Below are 23,425 nucleotides of genomic sequence, written 5' to 3'. Positions count from 1 at the left end.
GTGAAACTGCCCAAAATAATTAAAGCCACATCAAATGAACGATTACCACTATAAGTGCATAAGTAGGCATGAAATAGAATTCAAATTTGGCGTCATGATAGGTGTTGATGCATAATGCCAATGTAGATACTTTTTCTCAATTGTTAGCATATGGAGGTTTGAACATAACCTGATATTGAGAAAAATGTTCTGAATGTATCTGTTACAGAAAGATTAAGAGATATTTGGAGAAATATGCTGCCATCTCCAACGAGGATGGGGAGATTTTATTATAAGAAATATATCTCAATGTACAACAGCTTAGGAATAACACATTTGTGTATCTATACTGCATACCACACTCGAAAAGGAAGAAGGGTGACAAAATAGCATTCGATTGTCGTCACCTTAGGGCATACCGGACGACATCACATGAGGATGATAAGAACAGAGTTCTGTTGTTTACGACTATGACCCCATGGAAAGCTGCAAGGCAAACCAGACTTGCATTACATGATGGCACAATGGGGGTGGAATAGGGGATCGTATATTTTGGTAGGTTTTTGTTGACTGTAATGGCAGCTTTCGATGAAGACCTCCCTCCTATGTTCAGAATACAGAGCCAGTGCTCAAGAGCTTCAAGCTTCTACTTTTGCCGCAACGTCCAAAACATCATTGTTGTTCTGTTGGGCCCATAGCTGCGCATACCTTCCAGCCCTTGACAGCAAAACTTCATGTGGACCGTGTTCTACTACCTTTCCATTTTCCAAAACAATAATCTGCAAATCACAACCAAAAGTGGGTCACCAGAAGAATGGACGTCAATGTCATGAAAGCAATACAAGTCTGTCAATCTTTTAATAATAATGTAGACCAAACATGTAAATCGAGTGTTCCCAAAAAAAGATCAGAACACATAACAAGGCTAGACCAGGTAAACCTGTTTAAAATAACAAAGGTATTAACGAACAATTTCCGCAAGACTTGCTTTATTGGTTTATCCAGGTTGATATTGGTTGATTAATGTAGATGTTCGTACTCAAGCACATAAGATCATGATTTAAAATACAGGTTGGGTCAGATGAGTATCATCCAATATTTAGACCTCAAACCAAGTCACTATCAGACCTCTGATATTTACTGGTCCAAGCAAGTTACTAGCAGGCCATACAACTTGGTATCTCAGTATATTTTATTTTATATATTTTTTCAAATAATACCAAATGGTATAAATTGTGAACTGTTACAATATCTGGGAACCATACCCATCCTTCAGGTTATCAAAATTGGTTATGAACCACTAATTAAAACCTTGAATAATACAATGGTAAAAAAGCTTAGAAGACTGAAGGGTAAGATGAAACACAAGAATGCACAAGGAATAAAGCAGAAAAATACTTCACACACCAAAAAGAGGAAGGGAAAGACAAGAATAGCTAAAAGATATTTGTAAGACTTACTTGAAAATACAGCTTGACAGATACCAAACACAGATGCTGAGATGAGAGATGATGGTATAACATTACTGGCTTGACGGTTGACAGTTGGGCCATATGACCATTACACTTATCAGTCAATATGACCAAAAGTAGTATATTTTTTACTATCTTAAAAAGGCCAACAGCAATCCTAATCAATTGGTCTTGAGGTGATAAAGATTATTATTGGGATCTTAAAAAGACATGTGCAGGCTATAAGAGTACACATCATTACTATCTTAAAATGATCAATGTATATATGCAAACAGACATTATGTATGTGGGTGTGATGGTCTAGGGAAGTGTGGATTAAGCATTCTGAGGCTACAACAACCTCAAATTGGCCAAGTACCCAAAATGGTGACCCATGAACAACTAAATACTGTATCTATTTAATTGCTGTTGCAGTACATGAAACAAAATCTACTGGATAGGTCTTTTGGTCAAGTATTATTTTCTTGTTTAGTTTAAATTTGAAGTTTAGTTTATGGATCCAATATGAAGATCTCTAAATTGAGTTTAGAAATGTGACAATATTCACCCTATTGTAGCCTACCTGGTAATTCTGCAAGGACTTCTCAATGATAATTTCTAGAATGAAACCTTAGTTCACAAGTTCAAGCTTGGGTTAGGCTGTTGCTTGGAATAAGCTTGAGAAGGTCGGAGGTGGTGGGTTAACAGTAATAAGCTTTTCTCATATTAAAAGTTAAGCTTAGAAGGTCTTATTAGGTCAGTCATATATCTTTATGAAGGGGCACCTGTTGATTCCTTCAATGTATTCATGTTGGTAATCTGTTGATGGCCTCTTCTTTTCTGATGTGTTTGTTTCCTCTTTTTATCATCTTTCTTGTTGTTCTTCCACTGATGGTCATACCTTATCTTGTTGCTGGTTTCCTGTGAGAAAAATTTCCCGTTGGGTTGCTCTGGCTTTGACCAAATTATAATGCAATTTGCTTATATGCTTCATAATTTGAGATTGTTCATCTGAAATTAGATTTTGTATGCACTAACTGCCAATGTGTTTTATGCATCAACGATTAACCACCGAGCAAAATTTGCGGCATGCTCTTCTATGGAAGATCTAGAAAAGGTTAGGAAGATAGTCTTACCTCTCCATCTAAGGATGCAAACTTTGTAATATAAAACCATTGATACCATGAGGCAACTGTCAATTCATGATGTAGATTATAGAGTAACCATAATGCATTTGCTGGGAGTCGAAACCAAGTCTTCTACTTGGAGATGATCAGATCTGGTTCTTAGCTTTTGAATGGAACTATCCAAAAAGTGACTAAGTTGAAGACATTAAAGATAATATAATTAACTTAATTCTAGTGAGAGGAGAAATGAAAATGAGGTTTGATTAGATCAAAGTTAAAATGGTGAAGTAACATGTTCAGATCAAGCAAACCAGAAATTGTTCAATGAGACTTGCCTGGACAGGTCGGAAGTTTGCATCATTTCATACTAGAAAACTGACTATTGGATGTTGAGTGTGTTTAATAATTGAACTATGCAACTCATATGCAGAAAAATAGTCTAGCACAAACAACAGTTTATTCTATATTCCACTTGAGAAAACCAGGATACAAGGTTTTATCAGGATGATATGAAGAGATAATAAAGAAAAGATATAAATACACATCTATAACCCAAACACTCAGATAATATTAGTTACCTCATCACACTGCATAGCAGTAGTAAGTCGATGAGCAATGAAGATTGAAGTGCGATTATTTGCTAGAGTCTTCAATGCATTCAATATTTCAGCTTCAGTTGTGCTATCAAGGGCACTGGTAGCTTCATCACACAACCTAGAACCTCAATGTGGTTAGCAAGCTAAGCATTTAATACATTTAAGAAAAATGTGAATATATAATTCAAGGGACAAACATGAGTAAACAAAAAATTTCAGTTTCATTGTCAATTCCGGAGGTGAGCCTTTTCTCATCCAGTGCAGTACACTTCTTACAATCATTTTTGGACTTTTTAACTATCTCAAACCAAATATGTATAAACTCACTAAACTCCTCATAATGACAAAGCTAGCAGACCGTGCATTAGCAAGTCATGAAACTTGACACATATATGCTTCACCGTAAGTTTATATGTTAAAAGCCAAAATGCAGAAATTTACCACCAGACTTGGAAGAACTAGATAACTTCAAAATAGCAACACTTACCTCAAAAGTACCACCCATCAATAGAGAAATTCTACAACTAACTTGATGGAGAAATTTTACAACTAAGTTTGGACCTTAAAGACTTAAACAACCATGACCATCGCCACTAGATTTGGTCAAACTTAATATCTGGCAAGGAACCACCTAGACATGGAAACAGAAAAGTCCAGTTTGGTAATAAGCAAACTTAACAATTACAAGGAGAAAATTCAAATTTAATTCACAGATGGGAATCTCCCTGATATCAACCCCCAAATGTGGTGCCAGAATCCTAGCTAAATGTGCATCAAGGAAAAAATGGGTTATCACCTAATAGACTAGCTGACAGGTATAGATCTATCATATATTTTTGCAGTTTAAGCCCATGTAACTAAGCAACTAGGGAACAACACCTGGTAATTCCCAAGATTGTAGAAGTTCTTGGCATATTAGAGGGTTTAATTAGGGAGAGGATAATCCTTTCACATAATCATTACAGTAGGCAAACCTAAATAACTGTAAGCTAATGGAATTGTAAAGCATAACTCTCAAGTAACTTGTAACTTATGGAAGGATCCCACACGATCAATGTCCAGACGAAGCACACATAAAACATTATATATCTTACCAAATTTTAATGAAAGGTGATACAAATGTCTCTATTAAGATGTATAACTTTTACATGATAATACTGGTCTAGAAAGCTTTTCAAAGAAGAAAAAAGAACTTTTGATAGAGCATATAAAAGTGATGACCTAGTTGCAGTATCTTTTACTCAATGAGTACTAGGGTCTTAAAAGTATCTCCATTAACCTAACAAAAGGCAAGGAGTCTGTCATTAACCTTCAAAAGATTCAAAATAAGAAAACCATTTAGCAGAAAATTCACAAAACTCACAATCGTACGAGCATAATTTTTCAGATGGATGACAGAGCATCCAATTGAAGGTATCACAAAATTTGTAAAGCATCTTGATTTAAATAGATACAAATTATGACAAGAAATCACAAAATTGATATACTTACAGAATTGAAGGTGCTTTCAAGAAGGCACGGGCAAGCGACACCCTCTGCTTTTCCCCACCACTCAACTGTGAAAAGCACAACACTAGCTTCTTGTCAAATGCATTAAACTTTAGCAAAAGGCAAAAACATATAAAATAAATATTTACAAACTATACATCATGTGGAAGTCATCAAGTAAGGCCATTACACTAGCAGCAACCTGTTGAATCTCGGATTTTGATGATGAAACCAATTGATAAGTGTTTATGATTTAATCTATGTTTTGAGTGACGCAAGTTGCTTCAATCAGGGAGAGACAATTAAAACAGGAAGAATCATGTTGGGCCGAAGGAAAACATTGTCAGAAGATTGGACGTCGGGCCGGAGGATCGGTCGACGTATCGACAGAAGACTTCGGGCCATGGATTCGGGCATTGGGCCAAGAAGAGAAGATATTGCGCCAAGTATATCGGAGTTGCGAGGTCAACTAGCCGATTGGGCAATAGGCTGCAAAAAAGGACGATGCGCCGAAGAATCGGACGAAGCGTCGATGGACCAATGATATGCCGGACGACATGATTCATGCTTAGTAATAATTGTCTAAATTGAAGTGTGTTTTTATGTGTGTAGGATTAACTAATAGCAAGGCATAAAGCAAAATAAAGTCTCGGAGTCAAGAACGCGATTTCGTTGGGAATTCCAGAGTTCATCGGAAGTCCGGACGTTCGTCAGAAGTTCTGCCGGAACCAATCGAGAAGTCCAGGAGCTTGCCAAAGAAGCTTGTCGGAACTCACCAAGAAGATCGTCGTGAAGTCAAGGAGCTTGCTAGGAGTCCGCCGGAACATTGTCGAGAGATCATCGAAAGTTCGTCGGAAGATCACTGGAAGCTCGCCGGAAGAAATCAGACTTATCTTGCTTAGATTATGTCTTAGGAATCGTAGTTAGCATATAATTGGAGTTGGGATTGGGAGGTAATCCCATCAACTCTGTTAGGGGCTAACTAGGCCTAAAGTTGGGGTGGTTTGGGTCGGACTCAAGGCCTAACCAGGGTGCTGAAAGCCTAGCCGGCGATGGCACCGCCTGGGGAACATCACCCCAGGAAATCTGGGCAGTGGTACCGCCCCTGTTCGGCGATGGTACTACCTAGTACCAGATCTTGCGGCGGTAGTACCGCCCAGGAACGGTGATGGTACCGCCAATACGCAGGAAACCTGGGATGAGACCTTTTTAGGTTCCAAGTTTGAATCAACTTGAGGCCTATAAATACCCCTCTCATCCCTGGTTAAGGAACACAAGCACAGAGTATTTAAAAGTGAGAAAACGCTATTGCAATCACTTGAAAAATCCCCTCCTTTAGTCTAAGTCTAGAATTCTGTTTAGGAGGAGTGTGTGTGCTTGTAAGGGTTGTCTCCTAAACCCGATAAAAACAGAAGAGGGGTGTAAGAAGGAGATTGATCTTCACCTATTAAAGGAAGATCGATAGTGGATGCCGGTGGCCTCGACGGAAAAGGAATCGACGAAGTGGATGTAGGTCACGACGACCGAACCACTCTAAAATCTGGTTTGCATTTTACTTCGAGCAATTTATCTTTACTGCAAACCACTTTACCTCCTTACTTGCTTTACATTCAATACGCTCTTACTTTACTTTCAACGTTAAGCATTTCCGAAATCGGTTTTATCGTACCGAAGTATTTTTCGAAACCAATTTGAAGACGTATTTTACCGCTGTACTAATTCATCCCCTCTCTTAGTACCGACTCGTTCCTAACACAACCTTGCAAAGGAGAAGGTCAGATTCACAGCCTTCAGATTTTTTATAATTGGGGGTCTGCAAAGAACTAAAATCATTCTATACAATTGTTAGCAAGGTTTATTTGTTAATAAGTTGAGTGACAATTAAGTAATAACTTCACTTGTGGTAAGGTACCAACTCAAATTATTTAAGACATTCTACATAAATTTCCAGCATATTGCATTATTACTTCACAGTTGAAGAAATCTACCATCTAAAACAGTGAACAGTGATTACCCACCTTTAAACCTCGCTCTCCGACAATAGTTGAATACTTCTCTGGAAATTTCATGATTGTGTCATGAATAGCTGCATGTCGAGCAGCATCATAAACCTATATGAACAAATGCAAGAATTTACAGTAGCTCCACAAGAATTTACATGAAAGTTGGTAAGAGTAATCAACAATCACTAACCTCCTCCTCGGTTGCTGATAACCGACCATAATGTATATTGTGAAATATAGTATCGTTAAATAGTACCTGAAAAGATATCATTTGGGTTTACTTTAAAAAAATAAAATAGCTTTTTCTGGATGCACACATTTGCAAGCATTATTGTCAAGCTATGGGCAATTTGAGAGAAAACAACATAAGCTTCTTGTGTTGTTTCTGCTTTTGATTTTATTTTACATATGAAAACAGGAAAGGTATGCATTCAATTTCTTGTTTATCAAACCCTTTCCATCATTTCTGTAACTTTTGAAACAATAGAGTTCGAAATTCAAAAAAATGATTTAAAAACTGGGAAACCAAATACATGAGATTCATCCTTATTATAATCAAGATTGTCAATCCTATTCTTCAAGGAGTAGATGCACATATTCACAATTGCATCTGACAGGTAGATGGTGACCACCTAACTTGCTCCAAAGCAACAAGCCCAAATTTGTCTCTTACTCTCAAAAATGCGAAAAAGCAGAAATGGTTTGGAACAAAGCTTAAATTGTTACAGAAAGTTTGTTATGAATGTCGAAGTTCAACAATCAGAAACATCACTTGAAAAATATGACAGTTTAGAAGGCTTGTAAACAGGAGTCTGTGATTGTGTAAGTAAGAAACAATGATGTTTGACGAGATTAGACGAGTTTAAATCCTTGTCAATTAAGACGAAATCCAAATCAAACAGAGTAGACAGATCATGTTACATAAGAAAATGAGTTCATCATTTCTTAACTGACTATAAGAGTTGACATTATTTTGAGTTAGGCAGTCATCGATCCTACAACAGGGTGGACAAGAATGGTTTCTTGTCTATTGAGAGAGACTGCAAATAACAAAAAGCACTGGAACTTAGGGACGTGAAGTATCACCAATCATAAGGTGGATAGCTTCAGTATCATGCACCAAAGTCATCTTCCACAAAAGGCTCAATATCTAGCAGATGCATCTAGCCAATCTAGGATAAACTTCCTTTCGTGAGTTCTACTCTGTAAGTATGTTGGCACGCACATATCTGATTTTAAATAAAAAAATGCAAAACATAAATCTTGTCATTGTAACATATTATCTTATCCTTTATAAGATATATTTGCATTAATTCACTGAATTGACTGAAGAAGGGACAGGTTTACTGAACCTTACAAACTTGAAAGTTCTTATTCTGTGAAAGAAACATATAATTAGAGTGGGGATCGACATCCTTATTATCAACATTATGATAGAATTGAACTGCCCATAACAGAAGTCAACTTGCAGGTGTCAACATAGAAAGGTTAAATACAGAAGTATTTGTTCAAGAACCATGGACAAGAGGGAAATGAAAACATCCCTAGTTAGACAGTTATGTTTGCCATGAGCTTCTCTCACAATAAATAGTGAAAATTATTCAGTTTCTAGATAACTGAAACTGTGAACCCATCCTTTGCTGCTATAGAAGTGGCTAGAAAAGCTGCAAGAAGTTGGACACGAATAAAACTGGGAGACAAGCTACTTGAAAGAAAATTTGTAGCACTTCCATGCATCTAAATCCAACCAGGTCGACACATAAACATCAATGCGATCAACTATTATGGATATTCAGACATTTGAGTACTATATGGTTTAGTTCTCATTAGCTTGATCATAGCAAAGATTGTCATGCCAATCATCATATGGCAGAACAAGTCAAAACATACTATACCAGAAGGGTATAGCCACTCATCATTTCAGAGTCTAAAATTCAGACTACTATATCAGAGGTGCTGAAATAAAGCCACATCATTTTTTGGTTTATGCCAGAAAGGTAACAGCAAGCCCTCAAGCCACAACATAGCATTCCTTGATCAAGAAAAGATAATTTGTATCATGCAAACAAGAAACATGATCTAGTGTAAGTAACTCATCAACTCTTTTAACAAAAAAGAAAATAGTTTGCCAGACATTAATTAGCTATGCATATTCATCATTGTAAAAGTGACTTGTTAATAAGCTTGAACTATGTTTTCACTGCTAGAAGAGATAGCAAGAATTAGATTCAAAAGGATATATAGAAGAAAATTTTGAAGGAGATAAGCATGGTTGCTTGAAAAAAACCTACTGTATCCTGTGGTACAACACCAATGCACTTGCGAAGACTTTCCAAGGTCACTTCTCGTACGTCTTGACCATCTACCCATATCTGTAAGCAAAATTTTATTGAGGTTAAATTGAACAAAGAAGCAATTACACATTAAGGACACTCGCAACACTATTTTGGTGGTAAATGACAGTATATACATAACTTCATGATTGCCCATGTTAACCACAAGTATCAGATTTTCAAAATACAATAAACTTAAAGACTACAATCAGCATAAGTACTTCATATGACAAAATAACCAATCACAAGGTACTTAAAAGCCAAATGCACTAGTCCATGGTTGCCAATAAATCAGCTTAAATCAATAGTGTCAGATTTTTTTATTTACATTGTTCACTGGCCTTGTGATGACATTCTTAAAAATGTCATTAGATGCAACACAACAATGCAGCATTGATAATGCCCACGATCTTCTTAACTATAATATGAAGGGATTAGCACAAAACCAACAAGGTTCATTGAGTATGTAACATTTTGCCAGGTTATTGGTTATGACTTATGTCCATATTAAAATGATGATGTGATTATTTCCATTCGTGTTGCAAAATCCATTGATTATTTAAAATTCAAGCTTGAAGGAGATATAGCACATATGAGCTTATAGAACTGATGCTAGTAATAGCCTGGTCAACTGTGATATAAAAAATACAGTCCTTTAGATCATATATTGGTTAGAGAAAGAAATAAGCACAATTAAATATAATTTCCCATGATATTTAAATAGCTCCACAATAAGTACATAATTATTAATAAAAATGAAAGCAAATATTATTTAAATATGAAAAAATTTAAAGTTGCAGCATCATGTCCGATATCTACTGACTTTTCATGTACCTTGGAGCGTCACTATCTTCCAACGACTTGGAGGAAACACAGCAAGGTATTAATATAAAAGTCTCAATATACACTAACATATAAAAGAGTAGGCATGAACAGCATGTCAAGTGCTATTAGCTGCAGCTCTTTACATTTTAATTTAGGCCCTTCTTACCTGCTAACAACAAATCATACTAGCAAGTTACCTATCAACCTTATCAGATGGCAAATATAACCTTGATATGAGTAATCCTCAAACTTGGAGCTATCTTTACAAAATCACTTCATTTCTCAGAACATGCAAAATAGATTTGGACTAAAACCCATGGAGCTCATAATTTAATTAACATGAAGGCAATTCCTAGCAAGCTTCCATCAAAGTGAAACTCTTATTAGATATGTGATCCTCCTGACCAAGGTTCTCCGTTAGAGATGTACCGCTCTGTCACGGACAAACTTCTAAACAAGGTGTTTGATGTAATGCTTATGTATGTCCGTGTCGTTTGGCATGTTCATGCCTTGTACAGAATGTAAAGGGGCAGCCGAAGGCTTATAAGTCCCATTTTAGTTGGGTTGGTGGCCTCTTTAGGCTTGTAAATAAAGGTTGTGTCATGTAGACACGTGCGAGGGCTTTTCGGTCTGTAATGGACCATTTTACCCTTTGTTGTGCCACTGTTCAGAGCTTGTAAAGTTTGTTTGTAATTTGCATTGTCTATGAAGTGTTTTTCGGAGATGTTTGCTTGTGGATCCCGTTGGAGGCGTTCTCTCTAACCCGTTCTCTCTTTTGGTGGTCCTAAGGGACAATGGGAGGCTTCGGGGAGGCTGACCTTTGCGGACGGACGCGCGAGGGTGCCGCACGACTTAGGCAAATCCAGCTAAGTCCGTGTCATATGGTATCAGAGCGGGACAAGCACTCATAGAAACACTTGACATGCAAACGTGGGGGACCTAGCGGGGCTGCGTTGAGGGCAGTCAGCACATGCGCGACCGTTTGAGGGAAAACGGGCATGGAGATGTAGGGAAAAGAGTCGCTCAGAGGAGCGGGCATCTGAGATTGGCATTCAGAGGAATGGCCAACCCTTCGCGCAAGAGGCACCACGAGAACAGGCAAGCTTGGAAGAATCTGGAGCGCACAAAGGTTGGGATGGCTGAGTTTGAGCTACGGCTCAACGTTGACAACTTTACTTGATGGTGCTCAAGGCAAGCGAGGCGCTTGGCAAAAGGACGAGACCATGCAAAGTGGAATGAGTTACTCAGCGACCGAAAGAGTTGTGCAAAGCTCACAGAGGTGAGGGGAATTGCTAACTCGAAGAATTCGGTACTCATGCATGGGCTTGTATGCGGACGATGGATTGTTCGTGGCCATCCCAAGGCGACCGAGACTCGGCGCCATGGAGCATTGAAACTTTCTCTTCGGCATGCGAAGGATACGTCCGGAGGAGGCTGAAGTGTGCAACGAGTTCAGCATGTTGCTAGGCCTGGAGGGGTGCAGCGGTGGCTGTATTGACGTGGAGGCGCAATCTAGCAAGTGCGTTTGCAAGAGGCAGAACAATGCACAGTTTGTTCAGCAGATCGGAGTAGTCCAAGGGGATGGTGGTCTCCGAAACGAAGAGAGATGTTGCTCCAACGGGACAGTTATCCAGGAGGGATAAGTCTCGGCTCTCCAGAGGGAGAATCATGTGAGACGGACTTCACATGTTGAGGAGGAGTACCTCACAAACAACAACTCCACGAAGCTCAATGGACCGAGCAAGCAGCGAGGAGTTGTCACATGATCTCGCTCGAGAGAATGCATGGGTGGATGCATTGCGAGATCAAGTGGGGGAGCGACCTGAAGCAACTTAAATGAAGGCACACTTAGAGTCGATATGGAGATCGGACTCAAGGGAGGGCTGACCCGTGGAATGGTGGGCGTGAGGGCCACCATCAACTCAATGCAAAAAAAAAAAAAAAACGAGGAGCGGAGCAACTTGGGGGTAACTTGGCGAAGTACTCAAGCCGCTTGAAGGGAGCCAGCATAGAAGTTGGAACATGGAGCAGAGGCACAGTGCTTTCCTTAGACAGAGGTCAAGGACATGAACTCTTGCAGAGGCAGGAGTAAGATCATGTTGTTCCATGGGTCCTTCATTCTGACGGAGCAGACTCATCTTGCATGGTGCCAAAGACGAAGGGAGCTTCGGGGCACATGCACCATATCTCGGAGGAGCATTTGATGGAGGAACTAAGGCGACTCAATTTGCGGAGGCGAAATTGAGTTCAGAAGGCCTTAGCACGGGGCAAGAGGATGCAGAGGCGGGTACTCTTGAAGAATATGCCATAGTGTTGCCATTCGAGTTGCTATGAAGGAAGCGGTGCGCAGCGGAGATTGTGCTGGTAGGGGCAGAGGCCCAGGATCCAGGCAATGGTGCACAATTTACAGCGAAGTCGGTGGACTTCGGGAGCTTCTAGGCGACAGACTGTCCTAGAGCGGTGCTTCATCTAGGTGTGACCCAAGAGTGGGTGGATGAAGGTCGATTGCCAAAGGAGCGAACAAAATCGAAGGTGGAGGAGACCCTGCGATGTATTGGCAGAGGCCACACATGGAGGGTTCACAATTCGAGTTTATTCCACAAGGATCAGAATGCAATGGAGATGTCACCAGGAGGCGACATGGTGCAGCGGATCGTGGTGGGACAGTTCGTGGCAATGCGATACACACGACAGAGTCCCGGGAGGGACTAGATCATATGGAGGTATGATCGGGAGCTACTGGGAGCTCCGCTTTGGTGAACAACACGACGGCAAGAAGGGCTATGGATTCAAGGAGTGAAGGCCATGGTACCGCACAGGCGGGTCTTCCGGGCGTGCATCGAATTTTGCATCGGATGAAAACCTTGGTCATCAGCATATGTCAGCATATGGGGGCTGGGTTCCACCAAGGGAAAAGTTCGAATGCAAGTACCAGTGAGTCCCATGAGAGGGACTTGATCATGCAGAGGTATGATCGAAGCAGCTGGAGAGTTGGACTGCTCCAGAGCTCATATTCGCTTAAGGGAGCTCGACAAGTCAGAGGACAAGGTCGACTAAGCGAACGTTGCTACCAAGGAAGCTAAGGAGAACAGAATCGGTGCAAACCCTACAATGTGATGGCAGAGGCCATGCATGGGAGTTGCAGTCTGTCTTTCCATCGAACAAACAGACTGCTTGGAGAACACAGAGGTGTTGAAGCAGGAGGTCGAAAGGGGCGAGGAAGCGACGACAAGTCCAGAGGGACTTAGCTACCCAAAATCAAGCAATCAGTGAGAATGGAGGTGGACTCAGAGGAGTATCACAGAGACATATCTACTGATTGTGAAGAAAAGGGATTCAGAGGCGAGGCGACGGATAGTAGCGCCATGGGCATGGCAGCGCCATAGTACCGCAGAGGCGGGACTTTCGTGAAAGTCATTGATCCCTTGCTCTCACGGAGGGAGAGTGCTTGGTCGTGAAAGGGGCCGAGGAGGTGGAGCATGCAGAGGCAATCTCCAAGTACCGAGACAAGGCTGAAGGGCATAGGCCAAGAAACTTCGTAAGACCGGTGTCAACAAGTTTCTCATCAAGATAGCCGTAAGTGAAGGACTTCGGGTCATGCAAGAGTGCACGACCAAGGAACGAAGCAAGCAGTACGCGGTGTTGTACCTTTGCTACTCAGTGTAGTAGGCGGCAGGGTTGATGGAGAAGACGGTACAATCCCAGAGGCGACCTCATCTATCAGAGAATTACTCCAAGTTGGGGTGAAAACTTCCTACATTCCAGAAGTTCAATGGCATTGAGAAGGTGAATCACAGTAGCTAACTCAACGCAAGGAGTGCAAACACTTCAAGTGCTTCAGAAGTGTGAGCAAAGAGCAGGCGAAGACCAGTAACCAGCTCGATGCATGAAGTACAACCTCGAGGAGGCGGGCGAAGTCAGGTAACCTTTGCCTTCTCAACTCTTAAGAGAATGGGCGAAACCGAGTACCCCAGTTCTCTTATCTATCCAGCAGAGGAGCTCTGCACAAGTTCAAAAGACCCTTCGAAGATAATGGAAGACAATAGTTGTCAAATCCTCACCAACGGTGATCAGTGCTACTGAGAGTAGATTGTCCGCCTCATTTCCCAACGAAATGCCAATCGAAAGCGGAAGTGATGCGAACCTACTTGGATGTGACAACTAACTGAAAGAAGAGTCAATGAGCAGATTTTGTGGAGGAAGGACCCAAAACTTCAGAAGTTTGTGAGGCGATGCTCGTTAAAGCTCCAACAAGCATCCACCCAATTCAAGCAGCATGTGGAAATTTTGAGAGACTGGCGCAGTAAGGATGGTCTTTTTCCTTCATTTGGGGGATCCGTAAGAATCAACAATGATCAACACAACTCAGCCAACCCCACACCAGAGTCAAGAGTCATTGGTGAGTTGAAGCAGCATGGCGGATCAAAGGTTCGACTACTCAGAAACAGCAGCGGAGAGCAGCTGGGAGCCAGGAGGCGCATTGCAGCTAAAGCAGAAGATTGAAGACTCAGCAAAGGTGAAGAGTTGCAATGTTCACAAAGGCTTCGACGAGGACGTCGAAGGGATAAGTGGGGGAGAATGTCACGGACAAACTTCTAAACAAGGTGTTTGATGTAATGCTTATGTATGTCCGTGTCGTTTGGCATGTTCATGCCTTGTACAGAATGTAAAGGGGCAGCCGAAGGCTTATAAGTCCCATTTTAGTTGGGTTGGTGGCCTCTTTAGGCTTGTAAATAAAGGTTGTGTCATGTAGACACGTGCGAGGGCTTTTCGGTCTGTAATGGACCATTTTACCCTTTGTTGTGCCACTGTTCAGAGCTTGTAAAGTTTGTTTGTAATTTGCATTGTCTATGAAGTGTTTTTCGGAGATGTTTGCTTGTGGATCCCGTTGGAGGCGTTCTCTCTAACCCGTTCTCTCTTTTGGTGGTCCTAAGGGACAATGGGAGGCTTCGGGGAGGCTGACCTTTGCGGACGGACGCGCGAGGGTGCCGCACGACTTAGGCAAATCCAGCTAAGTCCGTGTCAGCTCGGTATGGGCGGTACATATTGGTCCGATAGGGGACCAGTACACGAACTGCCCTCTACCGGGCGGTACTCGTTACATGACCCATATCAAGTAAAACAGGGTCTGTACCAATCGATAACAATCGAAAGCTGACCGTGACCGACGGTACATCCGACCATTACTGACTGGTATCGATAACGGTTGAATTTTGACCGTTACCAATCAAGGGATTAGATTTTCCTATTTCAAATGGTCAATTTGACCATTTGAACCATAAGAAAAGGTTTTTAAACTCTTTCATCCGCCATAATCGTGCACCCAACATCCAAAGGCAAATGCAACGGGGAAAATAGTAGCATCAACTGTACTATTGGAAAGAATCGAGTCGGGTGATGAGACACCTTCTCAATCGCATTCAACAACACACTCGATCCAGAGACATGGCAGCGACGTGGATAGTAGTGCCTCGATTGATGATGACAATGGCGTCGAGGAGTCGATGGTCTCATCTACACAATTTGAGGGTGGTGCATGGACTGAGTAATATTTTACACATGCCACCCAAGATTCAGATCATGGAGTTCAGCGAGATACCAGTCAAGTTTATACAGGGAAGGAGAAGGGGAAAATAGTGGATGATTTTAAGTAGATACGATAAAGCCTACATGACGTAGACATAAAGCGAAGCTCATCATATTCACAATCGTTATATCATGGAGAATCTTATGAGCAACAGCAGTACGATGATAGTTGGTCATACTTATCTGAGCAGTAATACCATGATCGATCTTATGATACGAAGCAATAGATCAGTGGTGAAAGTAGAAGTTCTGACATTCTTCATGCTCCACAGTCCACACTAATATATGCTAAAATCATTCTTGCCTCAGGATCCGTCTCGAATACATGGTTCACGACAATCAGACTACGACCATCACCTCATCGATGCACCAATAGCATATGGTATATCAGTATACTATGTTGTGGAATCATTTTCAGGATTGGGTCCGACAAACAAATCAAATTGATAAACAGATACATAAGATCAAGAACCTCAATCTACCACCCGTGGAGTCTCGTCATTCACTTTGGTGATAAAATTAGATATATCCATCGATTGATTACTTGATTCATTTACGTCTTAAAATTTAAATTGTTTAAAAAATAATCTAACAATTCAAATCATTTCTATCTAGATAATTCAATATTAATGGAAACAAGGTCCAGAACGCATCATAAAATTACTCTAGAAAGCTCAAAAAAGATAAGTGTCACTATTTTTTTCTAATTTAGATTATGTTTACTAAAATTATACTAATTTTATATTTATTTCTAACTTAAAAATCCTAATCCAACTTCTTTCTATTTTTCAAGAATTTTTGGAGCTATTTTCGGTAATTTTACCGTATCATCTGTACGCCCAGGCGCATCGACATATGGTACGTCGGTACGCCTCGATACATACTGTACCGATGGTTGGTACCAGTATGGCTAGTTGCTCCTGACACTCATTTGGTTAAAGACCCAATAAATCAACCACACATTTAGTAAACAATAGATTATGGTGTCATGTTTTGTACTATAGTTGTGGAAGATAATTTGATTAAGGGGTTGGTTGGTGATGGGAAAAGAATTTGGCCACATCAAACATATACTTGTTTAGCTAGATGTTTGACAAGTGGATGTTTAAAGCATTTCCCCACTAAATGAAGAAGAGAAAGGAACACCCTATCTACGAGAAGTTCAAGATAGTATGAGAAAAATCCAAGGATAAATTCAAGTGTAATTTTTCCACAAGGTTGCCTAATCAGTTGACTATTGTTCTCCCTTTTCTTTGATACACAAAAATAACTTCTAGTACCATCCATGTCTTAGATAAAGTAGAAAACAAGGAAAAAGATAATCCTTTCATTGGTAGAGGTAAATGTTATTTGGTGTCTTTTATAGTCAGATCATAAATAAGACATTTTATACAATGTCTTCCACAAAACAATTCAATGACTTCTATAACTAATGCCAATGCTTATTGCATGACATACAATAAATATTTCAGGATAAATACCAAATAAGCTCACAACCATGCTCTAATTCTTGGAATCTCAATGCATCTCCGATGTCCAAAATATTGGCAACATTGATAATAGTGCAACTATGAAGTACAAATTTCGCAAATGGATAGTAGGGCTCAAGGTCTTGGAATTGTTGTTTTGTTGTTTAGCAGGATTAAAAGTGGAAAGGAAAGGTTTGGAGATACATTGGACTTTAACATCATATAGAGCCCAACAAGCATATATGCAAGGAAAATATTGGACATAGCAAAGAACAGATTTGTTTTAGGCTAAAGAGAACCATAATATATATATATATATATATATAATGGCCAAAAACATATAGGGTCGTAGCGGTTCTGTGCAAGGTTCGGAATTTCTTGTACCAGTACAATACCGGTCAAGGTTCGGACCGGTACCCATCCATACCAATGTACCAACACCCAGTATTATCAACATGTGGCAAGTTTCAAAATAATCCTGAAAATGTTGAAAAAAAAACTGCAGGTACAGACCTATATCATATCATACGTGGTGGTAATGCAAACCTTAGTTCTACGCAAGGATGCAAAAATAGATGCCAGCAACATGGTAGGAGGGTTCAGATGGCTACGAAAGAAAGGGGAAAGAAAAACAGAAATACATACATGTATGAAGAGACATATACAAGATAAGAGGAGTGTCAGCTTGCAGCAGAAATAGATTATGGTTCCCACATGAGCAGAATGTAAGCCAAAAGGTGGGAACGCAGGAGGTTAGGGTTTGGTTGGGCTTGTCAAGAAGTGGTGCTTATAAAGTTATATATATGAATGTATATCCATTAAGAATAGATTTGGAACCACTACGCCATATGTAATATCAGAGCCCAAGAAGGAGCTTCTGGACAAGGATTCAAACCTCACTGCAGCACCCAATTTTGGCAAAAAGTCAGACCAGTATGTTAGTGAAATTCCGAGCAATAAACCAACCATACCACATGTAATCCACAAAAATAATAATAATTTGAAAACTGACAGTTACCAACCTATATGGTTCGATATTGGTCCATGAGCAGACTATATTTTAATAGTCCATACCTTGGAACTCCTTTTCGCCCAGACTGGTACATACAAGGCGCTACATACCGGTCCATGTGAATTGGTTCAAGGACTGCCCTTGTTTCAAATAATCTGGTCCAATAGGGTTCGCGATTGCGAGCCCTCTTCTCGCTGTTGTCTGCCATGGCTTACCTCCCCCCTTATCTCCATCGTCCACCACTGCATATCTTTACTCTTCTTGCTGTCATCGGCCTACCTTCCTGCCCTATCGTGACATCGGGTATGCTTCCTCTTCTCCCTCCACCTTGTCCTCTGCTTCCTTCCTCTTCCTCCTCTTCCTCCGGTATCTCCTCTTCTTCCTTCCTCTTTCTCCTTCCTCCACCTCCTCTTCTTCCTTCCTCTTACTCTTCCTCCACCGCCTCCTTTTCTTCCTTCCTCTTCCTTCTTCCTCCTCCCTCTTCCTCCGCTTCTTTCACTGCCACCTCTTCTTCCTTCTTTCTCTTCGACTCGTCAGTACATTCTAGTGTATCATGTGTTGGTACACATCAGTAAAGACCGATCTGGTCAAGGACTGGTATGGTACCCCATACAAAATTGCAGTCGTTAGTTCAAGCCAACCAGTACAATCAAAACTTTGATTCGTGCTTCTAAAACTGTACCTAAAAATTGTCAATTTGTGCAATGATTAGGCTTTAGTTGTCATGTAAATAGGTCTGAAAACTAAAAGGTGGGGCTGACTAGCAAAGGGGATCAGCACTGACCTACGTTTGGGACTATTGGACCCTAGCTTATAAGAGGCTAACCCCACATCAACTTGGTCGAAAGGTGGGATAAGAGACTGGTATGGGCAATACATATCAATGTTTGTCAATATGCACCACCGTACCGTGTGTTATTACATCGATATGGTTCAGTATGTACCATACTAACAACCGGTCGATATGTCGGTATGGACTAGTAAAACGAATCATGAGGCTAACCACTCTCATCGTTAGATAGTCCCACATCAATCAGGATTCATCCTGCAATGTCTCATATGGTAGTCACCACCCTTCAGAATAAAGCCTATTTTCTAGCTTTTATTTTAAGAGGCTAACCACTCTCATCGTTAGATAGTCCCACATCAATCAGGATTCATCCTGATGTGGCTCATATATATGGTAGTCACCACCCTTCAGAATAAAGGTTTCATTTTATTTGGGGCCACTCATCATTTTTCTCATTCTCGCTCCAAAATAAATATTTATGGTGAACAATTTAATGAAAATGGACAAAACAATAGCATTACTAGACAGCTAAATTATGATAAAGTGACATCTGGTTATCTCGTCCTTGAAACAAACTACTACATAAGGACAAATCAACAAGAACTTACCATTATAATGATCAGAAAATTAACACAGTGTCATGACCATTATAAAATTTTTAGAACTAACCTTTATAAGAATTTTAAAAAATTGGCATGATGTACATTATAATTTAACATGTAATCGTTGAAGATCAATACAACAAAAAGAGAATCAGAAGATACTTACCGATCCAGAATCAGAGTCAAAAAACCTGTAGAGTAATCTAATTATAGTGGACTTGCCTGCACAAAACATTGTGACAAAAAGTTTGTCAAAACCTTAAAACCAATTAATTAAAGATTTCTGGAGGAAATCATAGAAACAGATTATGCATCTCTAATAACATTTAAGAAAGATGGAATGCAGCATATTCATTGGGACAGCCTTGCTGTGATACTGAGATTGCTCCATTATGGGGTCTAATTTATAATAACAGCCTCTCACATTTAGAGATAAAGCTAACCTTCCACCACTCTCTATGCCACTGGCTGGAGTCCAAAACACTGGGCTGCCCTTTCAGCATAAAATGGGCTGGTATATGACAGAAAGAGAAAGCTATACATCATAATATCAAATTTTAAAGTGATCACAATTGTATCATTTTGGCATGAAGCTACCAAGTTTATTTGAAAATACTTTACTGAAGCTGCTTATGTTGACATGTCAGATGTAAAATTATCGACCATAAGCAATTAACTGAGCACAGGCTGACATGATACCAAGCATACATGACAACATGCAGCACACCATGTCCTGCTGTGTTGCACACCTTCCTAACAGTGTCTTAGGCCTATCAAGAACACAGGCATATTAGACCATATGGGCAACACTGGTGTGAACTGTATATTCATAAAATCTTCTTTGTTCTTACCGAAACCACATGACCTGGATTCAAGTCATGGAGACTGTGATACCTATCATATCTATATTCATATTGTCTATAAGTGACTATAACTCCAAAGCATAACATCTGAATATTCCTTCTGCAGAATGTGTTCCCAGCATGAATTACGTTATGCATCGAGTCACGGAGACTGTGATACTTAACAGATCTATATTCAGATAGTTGCATATTTTAAAACCATAAATTTAAACCCACATATGTATTTACTTAATTAAGTGCTGAAAGACAGGGTTCCATTGAAACCTGTTAGAGTTCACTGAGAAGCAAATAGGCATATGGTCTTATTTCATTGATCACAAATTCAGTAGAAGGATAAGGTTTAACATGGCTGAAAGTCAATTACTTGGACTAATTCTAGTGTAACTATTTTGGCAGACAAAGTTGGGTGTGTCTCCCAGAATTTTGTTCCTTCCTGACCAACTAAAGAGAAAATGCTATGATACATAAATAATGAAATTTTTTTCTACTTAGGTAAACTTAAACACAAAGAACTAAACACAGAATCAAACATGGTATTCAAGCAAATAAATGAAGCTTACCACTTCCACTGGTGCCAACTATAGCCATGCTTTTTCCTGCCGGTACAGTAAATGATATTCCATCAAGAATCTTTCGTTCTGCCAGATATCTGAAATAAAAAAGGAAACAAAAATGTCCATGAAGTAGCAATAGCACTTTCATTAGTGGTGATGAAACATGAAAATACCTTCCGAAACAGACACGAGTATGGATTTCAATATGCAATAAAAATCATCGCTTGATTTTGCCAAGAATAAGATAACTTCACTGTTCCTATTTTCCTAATTAAAAGGTCTTCATATATCTCATGTGACTTTAAATGCAGGAATATTAAATGATAATTTTCAAGAAAGGTATTTTAGACAAAATTAAGATGAACATAAGAAGCTGAATTTGCCTCCTCCTATAGGCTAATTTACTACATACAAATAAGCACCACTCATGATTATTGTAGAACAAGAGTACAAGGTAGAAGATGAAAAAGGAAAAATTCTAAAAAATGAAAAGTTGTGAATGATGACAAAATTAATAGCTGGTGTCAACGCAGGAAGAAATAATCTTGTCTGAGACACTCTAGTTATACATAATACAGGACCAAAGCAACATTATCATCAATTAACAGCAAGTGTTTGCTACATGAAGCCTTCAAGACCATGTCCATGACGAATTTCTAATCAGATATGTCATTTCTCACTAGCTGTAACCAATTTCTCTTTGATCCAACTCTTCTCCTTATATCCCAACCTTAATTGACTCTTGTTCAGACAACCCAAAGTGAAACTAGCAGCAAATATGGCCTATTACTGGAAGCAGGGAAGACAGTGCCTAGGGGCGTATGGAAGCAGCAGGATGACTGAACTTGCAAGTCAACCTGATAGTAAGCAACTTCAGCCAGATTTTATGCAAGGACAACACCCTAAGTTCCTGGTAATAAAAAATAAAATTGGCTGGGATGGAAGAGATAATAGTCCAAACACCTCTAGTTCACACTACAGAACAGTAGTATCAGCAGCCAGCTAATAATTGATCAGATTAAAAAAAAATTCCTCCTCTGTGTGGAAGAGAGAACTAAAATATCTCTATGTGAACAAATGGTAATACATAAGATGAAAAATCTCAAGAACTACTGAGAGGGTTAGAGAAGCATTAGCCTTCCAATTACAGGTCACAAAAAGGTGTAATGTTTTGGATGATTGTAGGTGTAGAACACACTGTGTCAGAACAAGACCCACCAAGACACCAAGCAGCCACACAACAATACAGAAAAGTAACTTCAACTTCAATTACTTGTCCCTCCTATCCAAGACCGGCCTGCTGGCAAATAATTAGCACCATTTATCAAGTGTGACAGCTGGTCAGTGACAACTGACCAATAGAGAAGAAAAACAATAAGGAATGGGATAGAAGAAAAACAAGCGACCCCTACAATGAAGAAAACATATTTTCTATTTGCAAAATTGGACTAGTTCACATAATTAGCACCATTTACTTAGTTCTGGCAACTGGTCAGTAACAACCCACCAATAGAGAAGAAAAATAAAAAAGAAAAGGGAAGGAGAGAAAATGTAAAGAAGCTAAACCTACAATTAATAAAAACATGTTTCATATTTGCAAATAATATCACTTTGAAAACCCAGGGAGGATCTTTGGAATGTTGTATGAACTAAAAAGTTCTATGAAGCAAGAATTTGTGAATGTGAGAATTTGACATAAGTTAACAATTAATGATATTCATTATAGAGACCATTATGGTGGACATCAATCTGACACATAATTACCCGACTGAAATTAGACTCCTAAGTTCATCAATGGCCATAATCTAAGGTTTAACTTTTACTTCTTATCGTTGTCAGTGTACATGGAAAAATCAGTCTGGTATATTATTACCGCCAGACTTTGGAGTAACTAAATGCTTATTACATGACATTCAAGCTGGAAAGTGATACATCTAGCACAGGCCTTGACAAAGACCAATAACCATCCTAATTATAATAAGTTAATACACTTTTAAGAGTGTACAGAATGTACAAACCTACAAGATTAACTGAAGAAGATCACACAATGAAGATCAAACCACAATGAAAAGCATTTAAGATGAGATCATGAGAAATAACAAAGGACAGTAGACATTGTTGAAGCACAAACTGCCTTATACAGTGTCTAGGTAGTCTGACAACTAGAAGACTGTAAAATCTAACACTTCAAAACAGAAGATGCATTTTGTAGAAGTGGCAAGAAATCATTCAGACTGTTATTAGAAAAAATGTGACACATTGTCGTGCTTGAAAGATTAATAGCAAGTAAAGAAAATAAACACATCTTTGAAACCATATAGATAAAAGTCAGTAAAGAATTTAGAATCTTATTTAAGAACATAAATAAATGGAAAGAAAAAAAATTTTACCCAAAATTGATATTGTTGAATTCAATGGTTCCTCCTTTAAAATGTAAAGGTTTGGCATTGGATGCATCTTGAATATCAGGCTCCTCCTGCAGAAGCCATTAGTGGAAAAAAAAAAGGGTCAATAAGAAGAATGTAATTTGCATGATAAATGGCACATTCCTCCAAAATATTAAGTGAGAGAAGAAATTCTTTCTTTACACAACTTTATGTAATAAGAAGTGGGCAGCACAAGAACCACAAAAAGAAATAGTTGAAGTGCAAACGGTTGTTGAGAAAAACACTACATGTCAGACATGCAGATGGTCCTGAATCTCCTGATAATGATGTATTTTGCCTCAAAAAACAACATCATAGAAC

The 23,425-nt window shown here is 39.4% G+C and overlaps 1 protein-coding gene across 1 annotated transcript in view; it reads right to left on the bottom strand.

Annotated features, from left to right (window-relative positions):
- Positions 1 to 223: 223 nt before the first annotated feature.
- LOC103977778 (ABC transporter B family member 25, mitochondrial) overlaps positions 224 to 23,425 on the bottom strand; it is a 34,662-nt gene continuing 11,460 nt past the window's right edge. The window contains exons 12-20 of the mRNA XM_009393386.3: positions 23,069 to 23,154; positions 20,685 to 20,773; positions 19,428 to 19,483; positions 8,936 to 9,016; positions 6,835 to 6,900; positions 6,660 to 6,752; positions 4,645 to 4,709; positions 3,136 to 3,271; positions 224 to 758 (exon numbers count right to left, since the gene is read on the bottom strand). Coding sequence (XP_009391661.2) covers positions 618 to 758; positions 3,136 to 3,271; positions 4,645 to 4,709; positions 6,660 to 6,752; positions 6,835 to 6,900; positions 8,936 to 9,016; positions 19,428 to 19,483; positions 20,685 to 20,773; positions 23,069 to 23,154 — 813 coding nt within the window. The 3' untranslated portion in view covers positions 224 to 617. The remainder of the gene's footprint in view (positions 759 to 3,135; positions 3,272 to 4,644; positions 4,710 to 6,659; positions 6,753 to 6,834; positions 6,901 to 8,935; positions 9,017 to 19,427; positions 19,484 to 20,684; positions 20,774 to 23,068; positions 23,155 to 23,425) is intronic.

The sequence above is a fragment of the Musa acuminata genome, chromosome BXJ1-3 (genome assembly GCF_036884655.1).
Source record: "Musa acuminata AAA Group cultivar baxijiao chromosome BXJ1-3, Cavendish_Baxijiao_AAA, whole genome shotgun sequence".
NCBI classification, from domain to species: Eukaryota; Viridiplantae; Streptophyta; class Magnoliopsida; order Zingiberales; family Musaceae; genus Musa; species Musa acuminata.
This window is presented reverse-complemented; position numbering and strand designations above follow the sequence as displayed.